Genomic DNA, 22,031 nt, shown 5'->3' on the forward strand with positions numbered 1-22,031 from the left:
GGATACCTTGTTTTGACAGCTGTCAATTGACCATAAAATGGATGTCCAATATCAAAGATCTTAGTCGTTTACCTCAGTCACTTCTGGTTAACCAAGGAGGCAGAAGATTGTCACTCCCCCGCTTGGGTTGCCTTGGGACTCCCCTCCCCCTCCCTGAGAGTCTGTACGCGAGTCGGCGCGCGTACGCACCAAATTTTTTCGGCTTCCTAGGTTTACAAAAATTCTCACGTATCCGCATTACCCATGGTGCTCCGCTGCGCGCGCTGGCGCGCGCTGCGAGCTCCGCTATAAATAACTGTGTAAAATGCAACGGTAAAACAATAAAGTGAGAGGAAAGCAGCTCATTGTATATTAGAATCATTGGGTAAAAGGGGGAAGAAACATTCCGCGTGAGTAAAATGCCAAAGGGTTTGCGACTACAGTTACTGTTCTAAAACAAAGAACGCCAAAATGAAATGTTTTCATTGGATACCGAAATAAATGTTATTGCCCAAACTTGAATGGTTTTAAGCTATCCATTACTATCTGGCTAAATGCAGCGTAATAAGCACCGATAAGGCACAGAACGGAGGAAGACAGGGCAAAACATTGCCCAGGGGAGAGTACTCCTTATAATGGACTATACGGGGATGTTCATTATTTTCAATTTGATTAATTCATTAATTAGTTTATTGCCTTTCAAAGCAATAGTTTAATACATAGTACTTCAAGGCATTGCAATAAAAATCTATATTTTCAGTATAACTTGCTATAAACAAAAAGGGATAAAGTTACAATCAATTAACGGTATCGTAGACAATAGTACAAAATCTATCTTGAGATGCATTTCTTGTAGGAAGGAAAAGGAAAAGAAGAAAAGAGAGTGAACCTTTCTTGATGCACGTAATAGTTACACTAACATTGAGTAATTAAAAAGTGACCGATAGGTCGGAAGTTTTCTTCAAAGGCATGTATCCCAGACTCCCTCGATGCACCAGGCTTCTTCCAGTAGTTCCCGGATGTAGGACGCCTTGGGTCTGTTCTCGTCCATCTCCTCAAAGCACAGGTTCATAATTTCGTGCAGCTAAAGAAAAACGATTTAAAGTGAGTAACTTATAAAATGATGAAATTTGTATTCTTGTTTTGTAAATACCATAAGTTCTGTCATACATGTCATACATTTTGGCGCTCACAGATTTAACGTAAAATTCGTGAGCCCCAAAATTAAACATTACTCTTTTACACAGGATCTTAGTCATATCCTGCGCGTATTTCTAGTGGGTGTTTTGTTGTTCATACCCTTATGGGAACGTGATTTGTCCTACATTAGATAGGTACAAAATAAGTTTCCAATGTAATCTTGTTCAAACTCCCTGACGAAGTCTTTAGTTATCAGACGAAACCGGTAGGAGAATAAAACTTCAGTCAACAATATTTCTTCGTTACTTGTGCTGCTCACTAGTATTTAAAAAAAAAAAAAAAAAAAAATGTTACTGCTCCATTGCTAATACATCCTTTTACCTGCTGAAGTTTTCATTTTAAATATGCAAAAAGGCAGGCTAAATCAGTGCATTTGTGCTCAGATAAGTGAAAAATCAAAAGCTACATTTGTTATTTATTTATGACAGGTATTTGTTATTCCTGAGTTAAACTTGTTCTGTAAAACTGAAATAACTTTATTAAATTTCCTTTTTTTCTTACTGAAAAACAAGTTTTATTTTTATCTTTCCTAAGACATCCCTGACGTCAAATATTCATATCACTAACGTGTGTTTTCCAAAGAGAAAATTTGTCGTAAACTTCGAAATCGCTGAAGTTAACGTTGTCAAAATTAATTATTGAAGTTGATGGTTACGAAAAACGAAAAGAAAATCGTGAATGGACGTTGACTGCGGTATATTTCAAACACGGTTCTAAAGTGTATAGTGATTGATTATGTTATGATGCAAAATGTGACCAAATGCACAGTCATACATTCCTTTGTACTAAAACTACAACTACATTAATTTTACCTTGATGTATTCACAGGAGCCATGACAATTTCCTAATAAGGTAGCTAGCAACTTTCCAAACTGTTGAATGTCGTTGCCACAGTTCCTCCGTCCATCAACCTCCACGTTTTTTAAGGCATTAGAATCATTCAACTTATACGCATGAGAAAATCCACCCAATACTGCTCTTATAGGGGGAAGCTATAGAAAAGGTTGATTAATAAAAAAGCTTAGGTTGAATGAGATACAGACCTATGAAAGGCAAAAATGAAATTACTAAAAAGAGTGTTTATTAATTCTTACTAGCATGATGTCACTTTAAATTATTCTGTATAATCATAGCTTACATTTACTAAAAAAATAACAAAAATAAGAGCACTTTCCACGTACCATGTTTGTGTTTGGTTTTAACTAACAATTAATTAGAACGTCTCTCCTATTCAATGAGGGTTACTCAGCGTAAAGTCGGGTTTCACTTACTCTTGGGCATTGACCAATCAAAATGTTGTTTGTCGTGATGTTGTTATGGAGTATTCCATGATCCTGAAGTCGTTCTATAGCGCTGATGACGTCACAGGCAATGGCGCACACTGCGTCGAAGTTAAGAACAGTTCCATTCTCGCAAAGGAAATCTTCCAAGGTTGAACTCGACACAAAATCATAACAAATCACGCTTCAGAAAAGAAAAGAATCAATTAATTAATAATAATATGATGTTCTTTTTTTCTGTCTATAAAGGCTGGGCAAACGAGAACGAGAGCAGACGAGGGGCGCTTTTCATTTGACCAAAAATCGCAAGAACTGTTGAATTTTTACATGTTAACTGGTCAACCGAAAATTTTGGGAGTAAAACCAATTGAACGGGGAATTTCCGGAAGGAAATTTCCTCAAATTTAAGTCTTCCTCAAGAGGTTGTCCTCTTTCTCGGACATTTCACCCACCACCGACTGAAGACGATTTTAATTTGTCAATTCAACTTTTTGGTAACCTAATGAGATGCCAACTTACAGACTGTTTGAGTCAGTTAAATCACGAATCTTCGCATTTCCATGTTCGATGCATTGGTCACGAGCTGAAAAATAAAGACAAATATTGCAAATAAATACAGGCATATACTCAACCGTATAGGGCAAACATTCCTCCAAATTAGTTTTCAATAATATACATTGCATACACCCTCCCACACCACCCCTGTGCCTCCGAGAATAGCTATCAGTGAGTTCATTATAGATAAGGTTTGCATAGAACTTTAACGAAAAAAAAAAAAAAATAAACCACTGAATGCAATGGTCAAAGATAGGTACTAAGTGAGAAAAAAAAAGTACTATTAGTTGAAAATTGCGCGAAGAACAGGTTCTTACACCTGTTTTCACGCATTGTATCAAATAAACCGTAAATAAGTGAGCTTCTTGCCTTTGGAGTGCCAGCGATAATAAAGTAGATTGGCGTGCAGATCTTCACCACAAGACAGGCCCTGTATTATATCTGCTTCTCGATCCCAGTCCTCTTTCAATTCTTTTCCAAAATATTTCAGTAACGCCATACTTGCAATATTTCCTTCCTCGCACCAAGCTGTAGCATAGCCCTTAAAAGATACCAATTCATCAGAGAAGGCGAAAACTAACACAGCTTCGCTACACTTTAAGACGGATTCCACTGAAAGCTCTAGCAATGAGTGCAACAATGAAGTACCAAAAACCTACTCATCGTAGGGTAACATTTTATATACTATTTGAAACTTCTTACTGAAATTCATTTGTCTTAGTGACACGTGATTAAACTCTTGAGCATTCTCGAGAAAATTAAAGTCAAACCTCTTAAAAATGTTTAAAACGCACACCGTTTTGTTTTTAACTGGCGTGAAACGTCCGTTTTAACTGAAATGTAGATAATTTCAAATTCATTTTTCTCACGTGGGGTCAGCTTGGGGTCAGTTTAGATATGTTTTTGTTAGCTGTACTCAAAACTGTCTCAAACTGCTACCATGCTATGACATCTCTGTGGTAACTTTATTTTTGCCGGTATTGCTCGAATGTTCGGCGGAAACCATCTTAATATTTTATCGGGTTCGCACGTACTGTTTTAGTGAAACACATCCCCACATTCTTGATTGAAACTATGGTGTGACATTAGAAAGAAGGGCGTAGTGGCAATTGACATGACGTATTTACTTTGAGGGCTTGAGTGCGAAACACGCCTACACGCACGATCATTACTGTCGGTTGTTTTTTTCACCTAGCACTGAGGAGCTTGGTCTTCTTTTTCCGGAATCCAACAACACCGCCTTACACGCGCCTTTTAGAATAAACGAATCACGTTTATACTAGCACTGAGACATACCACATGGGATAGTTTGAATTATGTTGGAAATAAATATATTTTTACCATGTTTTGGCTGTAAAGCGTATGTTGTTGTTGTTGCTTATGATGATATTTCGTGCACTGCCTTTTGTTATTTCATTAACTTACTGTTGAACGCTTTCCTTTAGTGTCGTCCTGCAGAATGTTCACTTGTTCAATTAGCCTTAGTTTAACATGTGCTTTTTTAATCTCTGGTTCTGTTATTTCCGATGTTGGCGATAACAACACAGGACTGGAACCAGCGTTGACACTGGAAACTATAGTGTTGTCACCAGATGCTTCTCCCCAATGAAGTCGTTGACGTTTTGTATCTGAAAATTGATAAGAAAAGATAAAGAGTCCAAAAACCTCCCCAAATGGCATACGTTTGGTAAAGTAGAAATGTATAGTCATCTTGTCATTAAAGATGTGAATATTGTTCATCGTGGTGCAAGATAGGTGATGAACGTTTATTCGTTTGTCTCACGATAGAATCGCTTTGAGATGTTGATCGCGACGTTTCGACTGCAATGCTGCTAGTCTTCATCAGGCGATGAGGTCGATTGTTTACGCGTCGCTATTTATGCACGTTGGTTCGCTGTGATTGGTGCATTTCGATCCTCATTATTATTCCGACTTGATTCCATAAATGAATATGCCCCGTTTCGTTTGCGTGCTCCGAAACTGCGGAGGTTTGTGTATGAGCAAGCCTTATGTCTCTGTCGTGTTCTTTTATCCTGTCTTGCATCGCTCTCCCTGTTTCCCCTATTTATACTTTGCCGCATTCACATGGAATTTGTATACGACACCATCTTGTTTGCCTGGTTCTAGGGCGTCTTTCGGTCGTACTAAGTAAGACCGAAGAGTTGTGTCATATTTAAAAGATAAAAGAACACGACAGAGACATAAGGCTTGCCATACACAAACCTCCGCAGTTTCGGAGCACGCAAACGAAACGGGGCATATTCCTTTATGGAATCAAGTCAAGTTTATCGATCGTGACCCTCACCGATACACACGCAGGGTCAAAGAGGCTATCCAAATAAGACTTCATTCTAATAACATCAATAGAGATAGCGGAATTGAAATTCCTGAAGCATGGATATCTACGATCAGAAAGCATAACAGCCGTTCAACTACAAAGCGGACCTATGAGGGAACATCATCTGTTAGTCGGAATAATAATGAGGATCGAAATGCACCAATCACAGCGAACCAACGTGCATGAATAGCGACGCGTAAACAATCGACCTCATCGCCTGATGAAGACTAGCAGTATTGCAGTCGAAACGTCGCGATCAACATCTCAAAGCGAGACAAACGAATAAATGTTCATCACCTATAGTCATCTTGTTATAAGGATCGAAGTGTCAGTAGCTTTTATGCTCAAAAGTTCGTTGTTTGATAGACATTTAATTTTGATGTTCTACAGAGTTACCTGTTTACAATTATAAGTGCTCATCGAGTGTTTTTCAACTCTACCGCGAAAAAATCAGTGTTGCAAAAATGTTTCACAGTGAGACCCGATTACTGTATGTCCAGCAAGAAAACTAACACTTCATCGTCTTCTCAGTTGAAAAGACCGAAATTTAAAGATTTCTTTATTGAATCGCTATCCTTTGCAGTGATAATTAAAAACCATTAAAAGTAGATCGATCTGCATGATTTTACTCACCTGACCCAGAGATTTTCATCGTCTGCATAACCAATCCAGTAGCCTTTTTCCTCTTCCGTGTTAAGCTTCGTTTAGTTCTCTTGGTGGAAAAGGTGTACAAGATTGGATTGAGGGACGAATTGAGCGGAAGAACAAACACTGCTGTCCACACGTAAGCAATCTTGTTCGGATCCTCAAAATTTCCAGTCAAAGACAAAATGTTGATGATAATTATGGGCATCCAACAGCAGAAGTCTGTCATCACAATGAAGACAAGACGCTTGGCCATAGCGGATTCTTTGTTTAGCTTTGTCGATCTTACCGCGCGGGAAACGCGCTTTACCGTCCAGAACATTGCAATGTAAGCGACCAGAATGAACGTGAAAGAAATAAAGTTCAAACCAACGAAAAAAGCGACAGAATATTCCCAACCAGCCGGTGTCCCTTCGGACAGTTGAAGCGGAAGGCAAACAGCGGAGCGGCTGTAGAAACCGAAGTTACCGGCGCTCTCATCGCCGTAGAAGTAGCTTATCCCAGTGATGGGAATCACTGATATGGCTACACCAAATATCCATACTACAGTGCATGCGAAAACGGCGGCTTTGTAAGTGAGGCGTTTGAACTTAAAAGGGAAGACAATAGAGATTAGTCTATCTAAAGTGATGATAGTTAGGATCAGCACGGATGCTTCACTGGAGAGCATCGAAAGAGCTCCAGCAATTTGACAACCCATGCCAGACCTCCACCCGATGTCATGTTTAAAATATTCTCCTTGCCACCTCAAGTCCATGATTGCGATTGTCAACATGTAGACCCCCATAAACATATCGGCCACAGCCAAATTTGTCAGTAAGAAGGAATGAACTCTGTTTTCTTCCTTATCAAAGATCCGCCATATTATTACGAGAAGGTTCTCAGCGAAGGCAAGAATTCCAAGAATCCAAATACAGATCTGAAGAGTTTTGTTCTTCATGAGGTCGTCACAGCTTGAGAATTCATCGACTGGGGATTCACATTGGACTCCAACAATTGTTTTCTTTGCGTAGCAGCAGAGGATGAAGCGGTCAAGTTTCCTGTGCAAATATTTCAAGAAAGATGAATTCAGTTGTTTCCTTTTGGTAATCTGAAAGAGTTAAGTGCCTACACAAACGACCTTTTCCAGGATGCGAGCTCTGACCTCATGGTAAGAGATTTAGCCCACCAAGTAACTTAAAGGCCGCTATGAATTCTATAATGTTCAACTTCAATGTTCAATGGAATGAATTTAATGAAAATCACTCACAGATATTTGAGGCTGGTCAGTTCACTAAATGCATCTGAAGGTATCTTATATAGTTTATTTCTGTCCAGGTACCTGCGTTGAAAAACGACGGTAGAGTTTAAACATTAGGCGATAAAGGCAATATAGTGTTTTCTGTTTGGTGCCGAGTGTTATGCGTTTGGAAGTAGCACTGTCTTAATGCCATTAGAGATTTCGGTTTTGGTACTTCTTAGTCCTATTAAGTTCAGATTCCTCAGGGGCCTTTAAAGACGCTTACATTGAATTTCATTCTGTGCATTGAAATGCTGTCGATTGCATCTACCTGTGAACGCACGCGCTGAAAACATGTTTTCAAATGACGTCAAACGGCAGCGTTTCAGGTGTCAAACTGTGAAGTTTAGCCGACCGAAACGCGAACTTTTGCACTCAAAATACTCACCATAAACACTGAGTACGGGCGAAACTTTACACTTGAAATGATTCAAGTGAACCTGTGTATGCATATCGACACAGATTAGCATCAGTTTCTCAGAAGAAGTTTCTATATCTAATCTTTCCGCCATTTCGAAACCGGAATGTGTTGAATTTTCGGCGCGAAAGTTGCTGTTACGAAACTGCTAAACTTCAAAGTTTGACACCTGAAACGCTGACGTTTGACATTATTTGAAAACATGTTTTTGGCGCGTGCGTTCACAGGTAGATGCAATCGACAGTAGCGGTGTAAAGCAAAGTCCTTCCTTCCATTCCATTCCCCTTTTTAAGAGCAATGTAATCCGACACATTTAACAGATAGGCGTTCCATCCCGCTATCATTTAACTTTATAAGCAGTATGTCACAACTTCAATTGCGGTAGCGGTTTTTGTCACTTCATTACGTACTTACATGTATTCTAATGACTTCAATCCTTGAAACGTTCCCTTTGTAACTGTTCTCAGTTCGTTACTGCTTAAATTCCTGGCGAAACGACAAAATCAAACAAGACAAAAGTAGGAAGTATTTTTCAATTCACTGTAACGAAACGTTTCCCTTGAGAGCGTGCTGAAAAATAAGCTTTAGTAGTCGTCGGTTTACATGGTTTTACATAAACATGTACTTACAATAATTTTAACTGTGAAAGAGCTCCAAACAGGCCATCTGGTAATGTCGTGAGCTTGTTATCCTGAAGGTATCTAAGTAGCAATAAAAAAATAGTTGACAGTCCGGTAGGGTGAAACGCATGCATATATTAGAGGCACTTCGGTGTACAATGACGTTTCCGTATTAACATTTCTAGAGAAAATAAACGGAAAACTTAACTTCAAGATTTTCTTCTTATACACTTGTAAAAGGTGACAACTCTAGCTTTTGTTTAAATTTTCTTCCAAGGGTACGTTAAGTATGTTGGATATGATTTCATGATTTTGATGCCCTTGCAAACTGCTAGCCATCTTTCATTTTTTTTATTGCAACAATGTGTCCCAAATTGGCGCAATGTTTTTACAGCGAGCTAAATCATTTTAGACACATAAAAAAGTCCTCATCAGCATTATTGTTATAATCAGAGTTGAACAACTTCGTCTCTGAATTAAATAGTTAAACAAATAGAAAGCAAAGGATGTATTTGTACTCACAGATATGTCATATTGCTTTGGTTGTCAAAAATACCATGTTCCAACTCCGTCAGTTGGTTTGAACGCATGCTTCTAAATACAAAACCACAAAATCCAAGTTAAAACTTATATCGTAAACCTCATCGAAATAAAAACTGTTTACAGTAACATTGGCATTTAAACTTAGCACTTACAAAACTTCCAAATTTAATAGTCCATCAAACACTCCACTGACTGCTTTGCGAATAAGATTCCTTCCCAAATCTCTGAAAAAAGAAAAAAAAATCAAAATCTCCATTTAATCTCGAATAATATAGGTAGCTATTCGCTTACATACAAAAATATTTGTACATTGCTATTGATTAAAAATACAACTTATGATACTACTTACAGTACGCGTAAATCAGTTAGTCCGGTTAGTGCTCCAACTGGGAGAGTGCGAAGAAAGTTGGAGTTTAGTCTCCTGGAACGAACAAGAAAGAAACGAATCAAAACATGACAATTACGTAAAACGAAACTCATTCTTGTTGTTTGACTTCCGCACGTAACTGACATATCTTTCAATGAGGTGTGTTAGGCTTTACTGTTGATCTTTGCTTTCAAGGATGTTCAACGTACCCCTAAGTTCTGTCACGTCTAAGTTGACGTCTTGTTGTTTCTTCTAATAAGTTCCCTCTTGTCTTGTCAATTGAGTTTTGCCATCAGTGTGAACCGTTTGGAGCATGATTCACAGTCAGGAAAAAATGAAAGTCATTCTGAATCGTCGGATTAGATGGTGATTAATTTTCTCACAACACAATTTTCAGATTACAATAATATTTTATCATTAAATTACCTTCGTTTGTCACTACTTACAGTGTTTTGACAGCAGAAACATTTTGGAAACAGTCTCCATCAAGGTGAAAAAGAATATTGAAACTCATGTCGCTTGAGACAACGAGGAAGAAGAGAAATACAATCACAGTTAATGAGTAATGTTGTGTGTATGTCCGACAATGACCTAACCATAACAGACCAGTGAAATCTCTGTTTCTTATGTTGCAAAGTAATCTGATAATCGAGAGTTTCGAAAAGGAATTCTGGACAACTTACTCAATATGCCGTTTTACTCTAGTGAAGTGAACACGACTTGTACAGAAGTTAAATAAACATGCGCCCTCTCCCCACTCAACCTACACAATGCCAAATCTAAAATAAACTACATATTACAATTCAAAGAAAATGAAATTTAAAAGTGAAATCTTGCTTACATGTATTCCAGTTTTGTGAGATTTGCAAAATCCTTTTCTCGCAAATGGGATATCCGGTTTTGCTGGAAAAATCTGAACAATATCAACATTTTAGATAAACATGCAGGAAATCTTCGGAAACTACACGTATATATGTACATTAAACAATCGTTCTTCGCTTGGAGATAAATTATCGCTGAGATAATAAATTATAAACGCAATATGCAAACAACGTAACCCATTACGATAGCCTTTGGTTATTAATGTTCTTATAAACACAAAGTCAATTTTCAAACCAAGTCGTATTTTACTCAGTGTATTCCATACATAGTTTTTTTTTTATTTTTCGTTAATCGCTCGTTAAAAAGTGCACAAGGCAAAACACAAACAAGGCTTGAAGGTAGCAGGTTTCTATTTGCTATTTTACTGTTTGCTAACATACACTGCTCCAGTGTTTGAAGGAAGGTTGCTCGGCACAGTCAGCAAGTCTTCTCCTGTCACCACAATCTTCTGGTCTGGATCTTCGCCAAACACTTCACACTTGCAACTTGATGGACATCCTTAAAATACATTTCCTCGTTTAGCAAGACGTCCTTACAAATAACCCATTAATCATTAATATTTAATCGAAAACAGAATCTGATTCCAGTGCTGCCTTCTTTCATTACTGCCAAACCCGTTAAAGGAGAAGTTCACTCCAGAATGGCCATTAATTTTCTTTGCGCCAATAAAAGGTTTACACAAAGATATGTTATTCACCAAAATTTCAGCCTCCAACTTTAGCTATAACCCTACGAAATCTTATCCAAAACTCAACAACTGAACGCCGCCATCTTGGAGCTGGTAATGTATGCGTGACGTCAAAGAGCTCAGCCTGAAGTTTGACGGGGAAATTTTAATAGTCGAAACTCCTTGTTTTTTGTATTTCTTGGAGCTCTGTTTGAGCAAAATGGAGCTGCACAAACAGGCATTTTGTCAAACAAAAGCCACTTCGAAGAAACAAGGAGTTTCGAGTATTTTAATTATCCCGCCAAACTTCAGGCTGAGCTCATTGACGTCACGCATACATTACCAGTTCCAAGATGGCGGCGTCTAGTTATCGAGTTTTGGATAAGATTTCGTAGGGTTATAGCGCACGTTGGGGGCTAAAATTTTGGTGAATAACATATCTTTGTATAAACTTTTTACTGGCGTAAAGAAAATAAATGGCAATTCTGAAGTGAACTTCTCCTTTAAGCACTGTACGCTCTTTTCGGAAGAGAAGCCCGTATGGTTAGAAACTGGATGCATATGGTGCACTTAAAATTTCGGTCGACGAGATAACATGAAAAATAGCCCCTGATAATTGATAAACCGTTTCTTTAAAATAACCAAAATTAGCCGTAAGACAAACAAGAAGTATTTAGATGTTGCAGAGCTCTCTATTCAAGACAGTTGTAAACAGTGTTGTCACATTTATGGTAGTAAACTGTAGCCTCTCTAAAACGGATTTTGACATCTTGATTTATATAATTAAACTATCACAACGAAAATTTTGAAACAATTATTATGTTGATTTTTAATTGAGAAAGCGTTTTTGTTTACCTTCTTGATGTGAACAAGACAACCCAGTATCGTCATCAGCTGAAAAATAGGCGAAAGCTTTAACTCAACATCTCAATAAGATTAAGTGAAGGCCATTTTCAAAGTTATCAGAGACAGTTGTACAAATCCTTCATTGCAGGCGTTTGAACGTTTGGAAATTTAAGCGTGTATATATGTAAAATGAACAGGTTATTTTCGAGTTGTCACACTTTTGTCTACGGTTGGAAAATAAAGTCTAGAACAAAATCTATGTCTTATCGTGTCATTAAAACTAATCTCCTGATGGCAGGTTTGCTCCAGGCTCAGGTTTTACACATTTTCAGATCTTCCGACGGACGTCTTGGTGTAAAATAGTTCATACTAAATTATTCCAGTGTTGATTGTAAGCAATTTTACTTGTATAGCTACTATTCTTATCTTTATCTCGAAGTCAAGATCCCCTTATCGTGCGGTTTTTGTTGTTTTTTGGTGTTCTTGATAGTAAAGCCTTCCAGTTTAGGCAAGTATTCAACTTATTTTTTGGTCACGGTGTCTTATCCAGCTCCTTCTATTTTATATTCCTATTACTGTATCTATTTTTCCAGTCGAGATAACGTTAAAGTTAATAGTAAATAAGAAAAAAAGAGATACCTGCAATAGAGTGATAAAAGGCCTTGAATCTTGTTCCATGCAATTTTCCATGACAATAAAGAACAATAGTTAAATGATTTGATGAAGAGATAAAAACTGTAGGATACGTATAACCGCAGTATTTGCCTATCGCGGGCGCAGTCCTATCACGTCCATCGAAAATCTGAAGAAAACAGTCCTCACACGTGGGGTGGTCCTTGAGTCGGAATTCTTGCAACTTCAGGTGAATGGTGTAACGAGATGGGACGGTGATGTGCCACGTGCAGAACATGTCATCAAGATAGTACCCGGGAAATGACGGAGAGAAGAAATATCCTGACGTGTTAAATAAGTTCTCGCTGCAAGCTGGAAACAAAAGCCAAATGCAAATGGATGGTCATGACGAAATTAACTTTTCTTACAGATATCAGCATACCAATTTTCTATTCTGGCTTACATATTGTCAGAATAAGAGGGATGTATTTGGCTATTACCCTCCTTGCAGTTTTACCTTGTTTGACCATCAGCGGCTCGTGTTTGCAATTTTTCTCTTCGTCAATGTACAGTCCCGTCAATGCTATCAAGTCTTCTTTATTCTCTGTTTCACCTTTTATCAATACCTGTTGTGTCAGTGAAATACGTTCGTCGTTAGAAAAAACTCTTTGTTATTGTTTCTTTTTCATGTATTAAGTGTAGCCCATAAATGTTTCCTTGGGGGCGGGTTAAAACCATAAGGAATCACTAAAGACGCAGGGGATCATTTAGCGAAGCTTAATGAGAGCTACTGTTTGTACTGAGGAAGCACATTGGCCAGGTGCCCATTTTTAGTACCTTGGACTCACTGTTTTCTCTCTCACTGTTCCATCCTCTAGATCTCACTTCAGTCAACATTATTTCGACTTACCCGGGGTGTTTAATTGCGCACTAAAGAAGTTTTGGAGGTGACTTAGAATTAAATGCCATTCGATCCAATAGTAAAGGAGAAACGATACTTGTCTAGTTTTTCTAATAAAAAGAAACCCGAGTTAAGATTCTCAATCGTGAGCAACTTAAAATTGGTGAAGGCTTTACCTTTTACTGTCTGTAAAAGGTGGATTGTTGGAGTATATAAGTACGTTGCTCGTTTAAAATACCAGGGAAGGGATTATTCATCGGGAGGCACCATCTACTGGGGTAGGAAAGAAGTGTTAAAGTATATTTCATAAAACAGTGATTACTTGAAACTCCAAAACAGAACTCAGTGGAACTTGTCCGTAACTCCAAGTTGCGCCAGTGTTGCTTCTTGAGATCCAGATAGGTATCTCTCGATAGCTGTTTGTTTTTTGGTAAACTGTAAGTCTTTTCTCCCCTGGCCCTCTCAACATGAAACGAAACCTTAAGCACCTGCTGTGCCAGTCACGTGATCTGTTGTATGGTCGGCTTGCAAGAACAGCGGTTTGGTAAAATTGAATATCGTTGGTATCTACAACGAGCCGGTCGCCTATTAAAAAAATAATGATAACGTTTATGTTTAGGGAATAACTTGAGCATGTATAATTATAAAATGATATATTCTTAGCATGCTCGACAAATATAATTTAATGTAATATAATAATGTTAGTTCGTCCGCCGAAGCTATAAAATGTTATTGTATAGATTTATTTAAAAACAGTCGCTTCAACATAGGCTTACTGAGCATTGATATTACATTTTTCGTGAAGACTTGCCTTTTCTATCATTGCAAGTTCGAAACCATTTCACTGCCACTTCTTTTTGCAACCATTTTCTTACTGTTTCCCAGGCCTTCGCGTCTCCTGCTTCAGTACCACATCCATGTGACATGCGCTGTATTTCCTCCGCTGAGAGTACGTGACTCCATACATTAAAACCACTCAATTTACCAAGAACAACTGAGGCGTTTTTGCTCGGTGTTCTAAAACCAATCGTCATGATTCTACTTCCTTATGAGACACATAATGCTCAAGGTTAGTTAATTGACGTTGAATAAAATTTGCAGCAATTCATTTATAACAGCAATAATAATAACAACAACAGACAACAGTCACTCAAACCATGGTGGTCTACTTATGTCGGACTGTTTTTCTATCCTAAGACCTCTAATTCCACAAAGCTAGCTATCCAAGCCAAAAGGTTACAAGTGTCCCCACATAAAGCCTATCAACTCGTTGGGCTTTTCGAATGTTAAAATGTGTCTGCCTTTACTTGGTGACTTTTTCTAACATAATCACTTGCCAATTTAAATTTCGTTTGTAAAATGAATTTGCAAACTAGCTATTTCTCACGGCGAAAGCAATGTTACTCAAACTCGAGATTGCAAAAGGCAAAGAGCAGTGGCTTCACTTATCCGCAATACATTTAACATTTATAAATGACTTTAAGATCTAAATTGCAATAGTTACCTTCAATCCCCTGATTTCGTGAACTTGACCAATATCCATATGACTCTGATTTTCTTTTCTCATCTTTGAATACCGACAGCAACCCGCTGTCAGCTTCCCACGATAAGCACACGTGGTGCCATGTGTCATCAGCAACACCCATCGCGACTTCACTGCGAATCAATGCAATTGTTTTAATCAATTAAAGCGTCAAGGATTAAATTGATTAATTTATGATAACGCAAGTGTTTAACAATGACTATACTGACATCGCTTGCTAAAATCTGAAGAAGTTTTTTTTACGTTTTGCAATTGTAGGTAGATTAAAATGAGACTACTTGCGGACACTTTATTGGTTTAACTTCGACAACTTATCCCGCATGGCTTTGATGACATAATATACCGAAATAAACAGAAAGATAGTATTTTAATACAAAAGTAAAACGTAGACGTCGTTGTCAATTTAATAATCGGAAAGTCAGCTCGTATTTAAATAAATGTGCAAATGTGCGCATACATATAAGACGGAAACAAAAGAGTAATATAGAGAAAGCGACTAGAAAAAAAACAGCAAGAACTTCGATAACTTTTCATTTTATTTTAAGAACAACAAGAAGAAGAACAAAACTACTTTGTACCTTTTTTGGTTTCCGAGCTGAGTTCTAAAAATGTTGTTATGACAATAAACTCCCAGCAGCAGCGTTTCATTCTGTTTTGTCACAAGTTTGTATTCAACAAAGAAGCCACTGTACGCGGTCTTCAGCCAGAAACACATAGTAAAACCCAGATGAAGGGGTGAAATATCAGAAAATTTCACGTAGCCAAGATCAATGTCGGGAAGGTGGATCTCGTAGTCTCCTGGGTCAAAAAATCCTAAAATGAACAAGCATCAAACATTTTAACATATGTAGTACCAATTGCAATTGTTCTAATGAACTTTAATGGCCTTTTGCGATCTTTAATGATTCTGCAAGGAGTAGGAAGGAATTATTTTCAGGATAAATGCCAGAACGTGTCCTCTTTATTAACTAATTAACTTGTAAAAATTAAAATTTGGTTATGAAAGAAGAGAAAACGTTTTGTTTTCGTATTTTTTGGGAAAAGATTATTGTGAACATAAATATGTTTTTAATTCTTTTTAATTCTTCCCACCCGGACAACTCAGTTCACCATGCTGAATTTATCAGAAGCCACTTGCTTGCTTACCTTGATCATCAGAGCCATCACCACTATCTTTTTCATCTTCTTCGTTGTCACCATTCTCTTGATAGCCCTGGCCAAGCTCTTTGTATTTTATTTGTTTCCAACCATGCATGCTTTCCCATCCACACCAGTCTACTGATATGTCGCAGGGACGGTCATCTACATCGGATTTAATAATTACGCTTCTTACACGGCATTTGGTTTTGTATATGTTTGCGCTAAAAGAACGGTTTCGTGACTAACGTGTGACACTTTGTGTTGTTTTAACGGGGTGTTGATATTTGATTTCTAAGGGTCACAAAAAATGTACATGTGTAGTTATCAGTTTATCCTGTACGTCTTTAGTGTAGATGCCTTACAAGTCCAGGCTCCCTAAATTCGATTAATAAGAAAACTTAATAGCTTAACAATTAAGGTAATGTTATTTTTGACAAAGATGAAATCTTCATTTGTCACTAAGCAACGAGAGACTGTTGGTGAGCTAGGCCAATTACTAGGTTCATAGGTTTTTTGTGAGACAAACTCCCTTTTTTAAAATGAGATCCTTTATGGAGTAGTGCTGATTCTTGTCTTTTGATTTACTTTTTATATTTCATTTGTGTCTGCTACACGAAGGAGATAATTTCCTGAGAATTATTCCTATTTTTTGTCATAATTATTGTGATAACCAATTGTAATTGGTCACCTTTAAAATTCCTTGAAGTATTAGACAAAAAGAATAGTAGTTATGTTGCATTTTTGTATAGCTAAACTCAGAAGGGCCCTGACTGCCTGTAAGGATAAAAACTCCTATTACAATAGTACCTTGGTAACCATACAGTTCCACCCTCATTGATATGTGGTTATGCCAAGCCTTAGGTCGAAAACGGATGTAACGTGCTAATTGGTGGGATTAATTCATGATAAACAACAGTGTTGTTGTCTGTGTTTCCAACAAAATCCTAAATCAGAAAGATGGCAAATTGTTAACATTTCGTTAAAGCGGTATATTTCTTTATTTGTTTTTTTTCTTAAACTCTCAATTGTTACCTCTCTAGCGTCACTTCATCTAGTTCACGAAAATGAAGTACACGAATACATTACAAATTATTATAGCGATAAGAAGTTAAAAAAATGACTGGAAAATAAAAGTGATAATATTACGAACGGACAGAATTCATTCACGAAGATTGAAACGTTTGCTTGGATTAAATAGCTTTACCTTATCCTCAGTTTGCCCTTGTTCCCTGTAGTACTGGAAGTTCACTGCATCGTTACTGTACTGTAGTTTGTACTTGGTTACCCACAGGGCGGCATCACTTCTTCCCTGCGTTGCTACACGTGTTACTTTTGTGTACTGACTACCCAGGTCAACCTGGAGCCATTGATTTACATCATTGCTGCTTGCAGACCAAGATCCTGCTCCACAGTGTAGTCTGCCTTGGACGGCAGAATGATTGGCATCCAGTTGGGAAGAAACACTGATTTGACCATCAGATATTGCGCCATTTTCCATCCCGAGAGCTTCTTGACATTCTATTAAGGTTTGATGAAATCGATAGATAGGTAAAGTCTTTATTTAACGAGGGTAGCACTAAAATAGCATAAAAACGCTAACAAACCAGTGGCCCTCAATAATTACTTACAATAAAATATAAAAATACTCAGAACAATACGAATATTAAAACTATGGATAAACTAAAACTATGAAATATTACGAATAAAAATACAAGAAATACGAGATAAAATATTAAAAAGGTAAAAAGAGTAAAAGTGTAACTAAATTACAGAATAAAATGATTTAAAAACTGCTGTTCTTTAAAAATTCTCTTCCAAAAAGAGTTCCTAAAAGCTTTAATTGTTGACAATTTTCGCATAGATAGGGGTAGGCTGTTCCATTCTTTACAAGCAGTCACGGTAAAAGTTCTGCCACCTTCAGTTAATCGTTTTATAACTGGATGAACAATATTAAAATTGGCATATCTTGTATTTCGTGAATGAGTCTCGCTAGTAAGCTTAAGTAAGCTTTTCAGATAGGTGGGTACATGCCCCTGTAAACGCTTGTATATAATGCAGCACTTACTTAGTTTAGCCTGTTCGGTAAATGGTATCCAGTTAAGTCTATTAAACAGTTTGACAGAGTTCGCTTGGCGATCGGCATCTAGAATTACTCTTGCAGCCCTCTTCTGCAGTTATGCAGCCCTCTTCTGCAGATATTGATAACGTTGTGAAATGTACCTTTAATTCGATAGGCACACATTCTTTGTGATGACCAAATGTTTGGGAAAACGTGATTCCGTTAGTCACGAAGGTGACCAATTTTAAAGGGGTTTTTATAAAGTGCCTACAAAACGGTTTTAATTGGGACAATTTCTTAGCCTTTAAAATTCGAAGCTTTAACCCTATTCAGACCGGGGGGGGGGGGGGGGGGGGGGCTTTTGAGGCCCGCGCTGACTTTGAACTTTTATAACTTTTTTAAGATTTAACTAAACGCTGCCAAACTTTCTAAGTTTTCCTAAAATTTATCTGGCAACAACTCGGTAGGGTTGGATGATGTATCAGGAACTTGACATCACCATGGCAACGACATTTTGACAGGCATATTTTCCCAAATTTGTAATTTTGCGTGTTTCTGTTAATAAAAAACAACTTAAATGGAATTATTTTTACATTTTTACGGGTTTAAAAAACGTTTTTATTTATTTTGAGTACTTTTCAGTGATTTTGGGTGGTTTTCTGGCATTTTTGAAAAAATTTTGAAATCCAAGATGGCGGATCCAAGATGGCGGCTGTTTTGACATCATGATGTAGTTGTCACGTGATGTGACGTCACCATTCCACGTGACGTATATCAAAAGAAAGAGTTTCGGACATACAATACATCCTATAAGTTTCAGGGTGATTGCTTAAATATTCTGGAAGTTACATAGTAGTGCTTCCGAAGCCCCCCCCCCCCCCCCCCCCCGTCTGAGAAGGTCCAAAAAAGCCCGGTCTGAATAGGGTTAACTGATCGCCAAGTCTATGCCACGTTATGCGGTCTACTCTTTACAAGAGCTAAAAATATATGTCAAAAATTTGCATATGATAATGATGGTTAACATGACATGACATGACATGGCATAACCGGCATTAACCTTATAATTATGATACTGCAAATTTCTTTGTCAACAAATCATCCTATTTTTTTACAAAAAATATCTAAGCTAAAGGGTAACATATTTTTTCATGCCTATATAAACAGAACGTCACACTTCAGATACAGAAGATTACGAATGATTTTTGTTGCAAATGTAAAACTTCCCACTAACCTCGGCAACCGTAGAGCTCCACTCTCATCGATATCCAGCGAAACCAAGCTATTGGTCGAAAACGAATGTATCGTGCTCTGATTGGTGGGTTTAGCTCGTGAAAGACAACGGTATCTCGGTCGGTGTTTCCAGCAAACACCTATGTCAGAATGATAGGATACTGTGAGAGATCTATCATTGCTCCACATTTACATTCATTATCTCCTTAAAAAGACGACACTCGCAAGGCCTACTCGCTAGGGGCGGAAAAATTGATTATCATCCCTATTGAACAGATTTTCCTGAACAAACAGTTGGCTTTATTATCGACAAAAATATCATGATTGCAAAAATAGACTATGTAGCACCCTTTTATTACCACTGAAGACAGCATTAACGCATCGGCCGTTTTCACGCACATCGTTTTTTCCCAACAACACGGCCTATCTCATAATTATACTAGTCACTCTCGGCAGCCACTGGAGCCCAAAGGACACTACATGTACAGACTAAAAATAATAAAAACTACTTCCCCAGCAAGAAAAAAAAAACAGTTTATCTCTAAAAGGTAAGAGCATTACATTACTACGGCAAGGAAACATTGGTTGTCATTTTAATGACAATAATAATAATGATAATGTATTTATATAGCGCATTTTTCATATGTATATGTTCAAATGTGCTTTGCACGTACTGTAATTTTTACTAAGGCCAGACCACAACACCGGGAGCTTCGTGTCCTACTCTTTGCGAATAGTGTGTGGGTTCTTTAACGTCCCCTGTTATAAGACTGAAGATACAGGAGATGGGACCTACGGTTTATCGTCCTTTTCCGAGAAGACTAGAATGTCTAACCATTTGCAGATGAAATTACAAAGGCAGCAAATTCTCCTCAGTTATTTTAAGACCCTGAGTGTTGGTCCGGTCTGGGGTTCGAACCCATGACCTCCCGCACAGCAGCCCGGCGCTCTACCAACTGAGCTAACCAGGCGGCGGTTCCCAAGGAAGGTGAATACTGCTGTCAGATAGGATGAGTGCTCGGATGAGCGAACGAGAAAAAGGCAACTGTTGGTCTTTGAAGAAAACATAAAGTTACTTTTAAAGATAAAGCTGCTGCTAAAGATGAATTATCTTTAAAGCTGCTATCCATTACAAGACTATCTAAAACTGAAGAAAGGTAAGACCAAGTCAATCATCATTTCAGTTGTTAGAGTTTGTTTTACCTTATCTGCAGTCTGTCCGTGTTCTCGGTAATACTGAAACTTCACTTCATCGTTACTGAACTGCAGTTTGTATCTGGTTACCCATTCGTACCAGCTGTACGAATTTCGCCCTTGTGTAGCTACACGCGTCACTTTAGTGTACTGGGTACCCAGATCAATTTGGAGCCATGGGCGGGGATCATTTCTAGCAGGTGTCCAAGATCCTGGTTTCCATGGATTGGCTTTGCAGTGCAGTCTGCCCTGGGTGGCAGCATGGCTGGTATCCCATTGCGTAGAACCTCTAATTTGGGCGTCAGAGATTGCACCATTTTGCATACCAAGAGCATCTTCGCACTCTGTTGAATGTAAAAGTGATGATTTGTGACCCTCCACGGGAAAACAGGGAAAAAGGTGAACGCACGGGCACGCCAAAATTGCACGCTAAACAATAGGTAGTGTGCAAAATGACACGCCGGCTTCTGAGCAGCGTGTCAAAAGGCACGCCTAATTAAAAATTTTCTTTTGTTAGTAGCACACGATAAAAACAAAGGCGCGTGTCTTATAAAACAATGATGCGTGTCGAGCACTGTACTGTGCGAAATGGCATGCCAGCGTGTCAAATAGCACGCAATTTAAGTGTGCAAAATGACACGCTAGCCGTGTCTAAGAGAAACGCTCAACTTACCGTTCTCTAGTCTTGTAAAAATGTCACACGTATAAGCTTTGCCCGGTCGGCGCTCAGTAAGCTTAATTGTAGCGGCAGCCTTATAAGCCGACTTTCAAAACAAACAAACGAACATTGAAACAACGAACCGAGCCTTTTAGTTGAGTATCAATTTCAAAGTACGACAGTAAATTTTTCCAGCTACATTCGACGTTCTTTAAAGCGCTAAACGGAGATTAAGCCAGCGAAAGCTTACGTGTCCCAGGTTGCGTAAGCATCCTTCACTTTCGGCAATGTTGTCGATGTATTGAAGATAAACATCAATGATTTCAGATGACACGGGAAGAATTCAAATAAGTGTGTAAAGGTGAAGTCATTAACCCTAATGTTGTTAGAAACTAAAGCCAAACGTCTTGGCACAAACGCGCGTTGTCGCTACGTTTCACCCGCCGACTGACCCGCCATGTTGACAACATAGTTCTTGTCCCAGTTTTTGCGCGGCCGAGCATCGGCTGGTCAGGAAACAGGAAACGGGAAAGTACCATAAGTTTATAATATTTTGGTGGTTAATAACACCCTTATACAGTGACACGACTAAAACTATAAAAAAGCAACGATTGCTACTCCTCCCGCCCAAGGCAGATAATTAGGACGGGATTAATAGACTGCGAGCATTTTCTCTTTTTTCTTTTAAATCCGAGGAACAAACAAATTTTCATTGCGAAATCAACTGATTTCGATGAACTGAATTCTTGCGAGCAATCTATATTTTTAAAGTACAATTAAATATCGTGGTCTCGTGCAATCGAAGTTTTTTCTATTTTTTTTTTCGCCTCATGCATAAGCCTCGTACGATCTGGAATTAGCTTACTGTTATGCACGTTTGTCGGGTAAGTACGTAAGTTATGCGAGCTTGTTTGTCTTCGTATGATAACAAAAAAATGAAAAGCATTTTTTCGTCTAGCATGTTTTTCTTTAGATAGCTTCGACCCGTTCGTGCCATAAGAATGTAAACGGATGTAAAAGCTACAAACGAAGGTTGGTTTGGGGAGCGTGTCTTATTGCACGCGCGCGTGCCATA

The 22,031-nt window shown here is 38.2% G+C and overlaps 1 protein-coding gene across 1 annotated transcript in view; it reads right to left on the minus strand.

Annotated features, from left to right (window-relative positions):
* Nucleotides 1-716: 716 nt before the first annotated feature.
* Nucleotides 717-22,031, minus strand: part of LOC144645519 (uncharacterized) — a 67,022-nt gene continuing 45,707 nt past the window's right edge. Inside the window, 29 exon segments of the mRNA XM_078505101.1 lie at nucleotides 717-1,063; nucleotides 1,992-2,171; nucleotides 2,451-2,643; nucleotides 2,979-3,042; nucleotides 3,384-3,555; nucleotides 4,440-4,642; nucleotides 5,986-7,037; nucleotides 7,247-7,318; nucleotides 8,109-8,180; nucleotides 8,324-8,395; nucleotides 8,837-8,908; nucleotides 9,010-9,081; nucleotides 9,207-9,278; nucleotides 9,671-9,742; nucleotides 10,066-10,137; nucleotides 10,487-10,604; nucleotides 11,629-11,667; nucleotides 12,259-12,603; nucleotides 12,749-12,857; nucleotides 13,455-13,717; nucleotides 13,944-14,177; nucleotides 14,637-14,788; nucleotides 15,254-15,488; nucleotides 15,822-15,977; nucleotides 16,623-16,699; nucleotides 16,701-16,759; nucleotides 17,020-17,333; nucleotides 19,106-19,244; nucleotides 20,308-20,642. Coding sequence (XP_078361227.1) covers nucleotides 941-1,063; nucleotides 1,992-2,171; nucleotides 2,451-2,643; nucleotides 2,979-3,042; nucleotides 3,384-3,555; nucleotides 4,440-4,642; nucleotides 5,986-7,037; nucleotides 7,247-7,318; nucleotides 8,109-8,180; nucleotides 8,324-8,395; nucleotides 8,837-8,908; nucleotides 9,010-9,081; nucleotides 9,207-9,278; nucleotides 9,671-9,742; nucleotides 10,066-10,137; nucleotides 10,487-10,604; nucleotides 11,629-11,667; nucleotides 12,259-12,603; nucleotides 12,749-12,857; nucleotides 13,455-13,717; nucleotides 13,944-14,177; nucleotides 14,637-14,788; nucleotides 15,254-15,488; nucleotides 15,822-15,977; nucleotides 16,623-16,699; nucleotides 16,701-16,759; nucleotides 17,020-17,333; nucleotides 19,106-19,244; nucleotides 20,308-20,642 — 5,138 coding nt within the window. The 3' untranslated portion in view covers nucleotides 717-940.

This window comes from Oculina patagonica, chromosome 1 (genome assembly GCF_052425735.1).
Source record: "Oculina patagonica isolate OP01 chromosome 1, crgOcupat, whole genome shotgun sequence".
NCBI classification, from domain to species: domain Eukaryota; kingdom Metazoa; phylum Cnidaria; class Anthozoa; order Scleractinia; family Oculinidae; genus Oculina; species Oculina patagonica.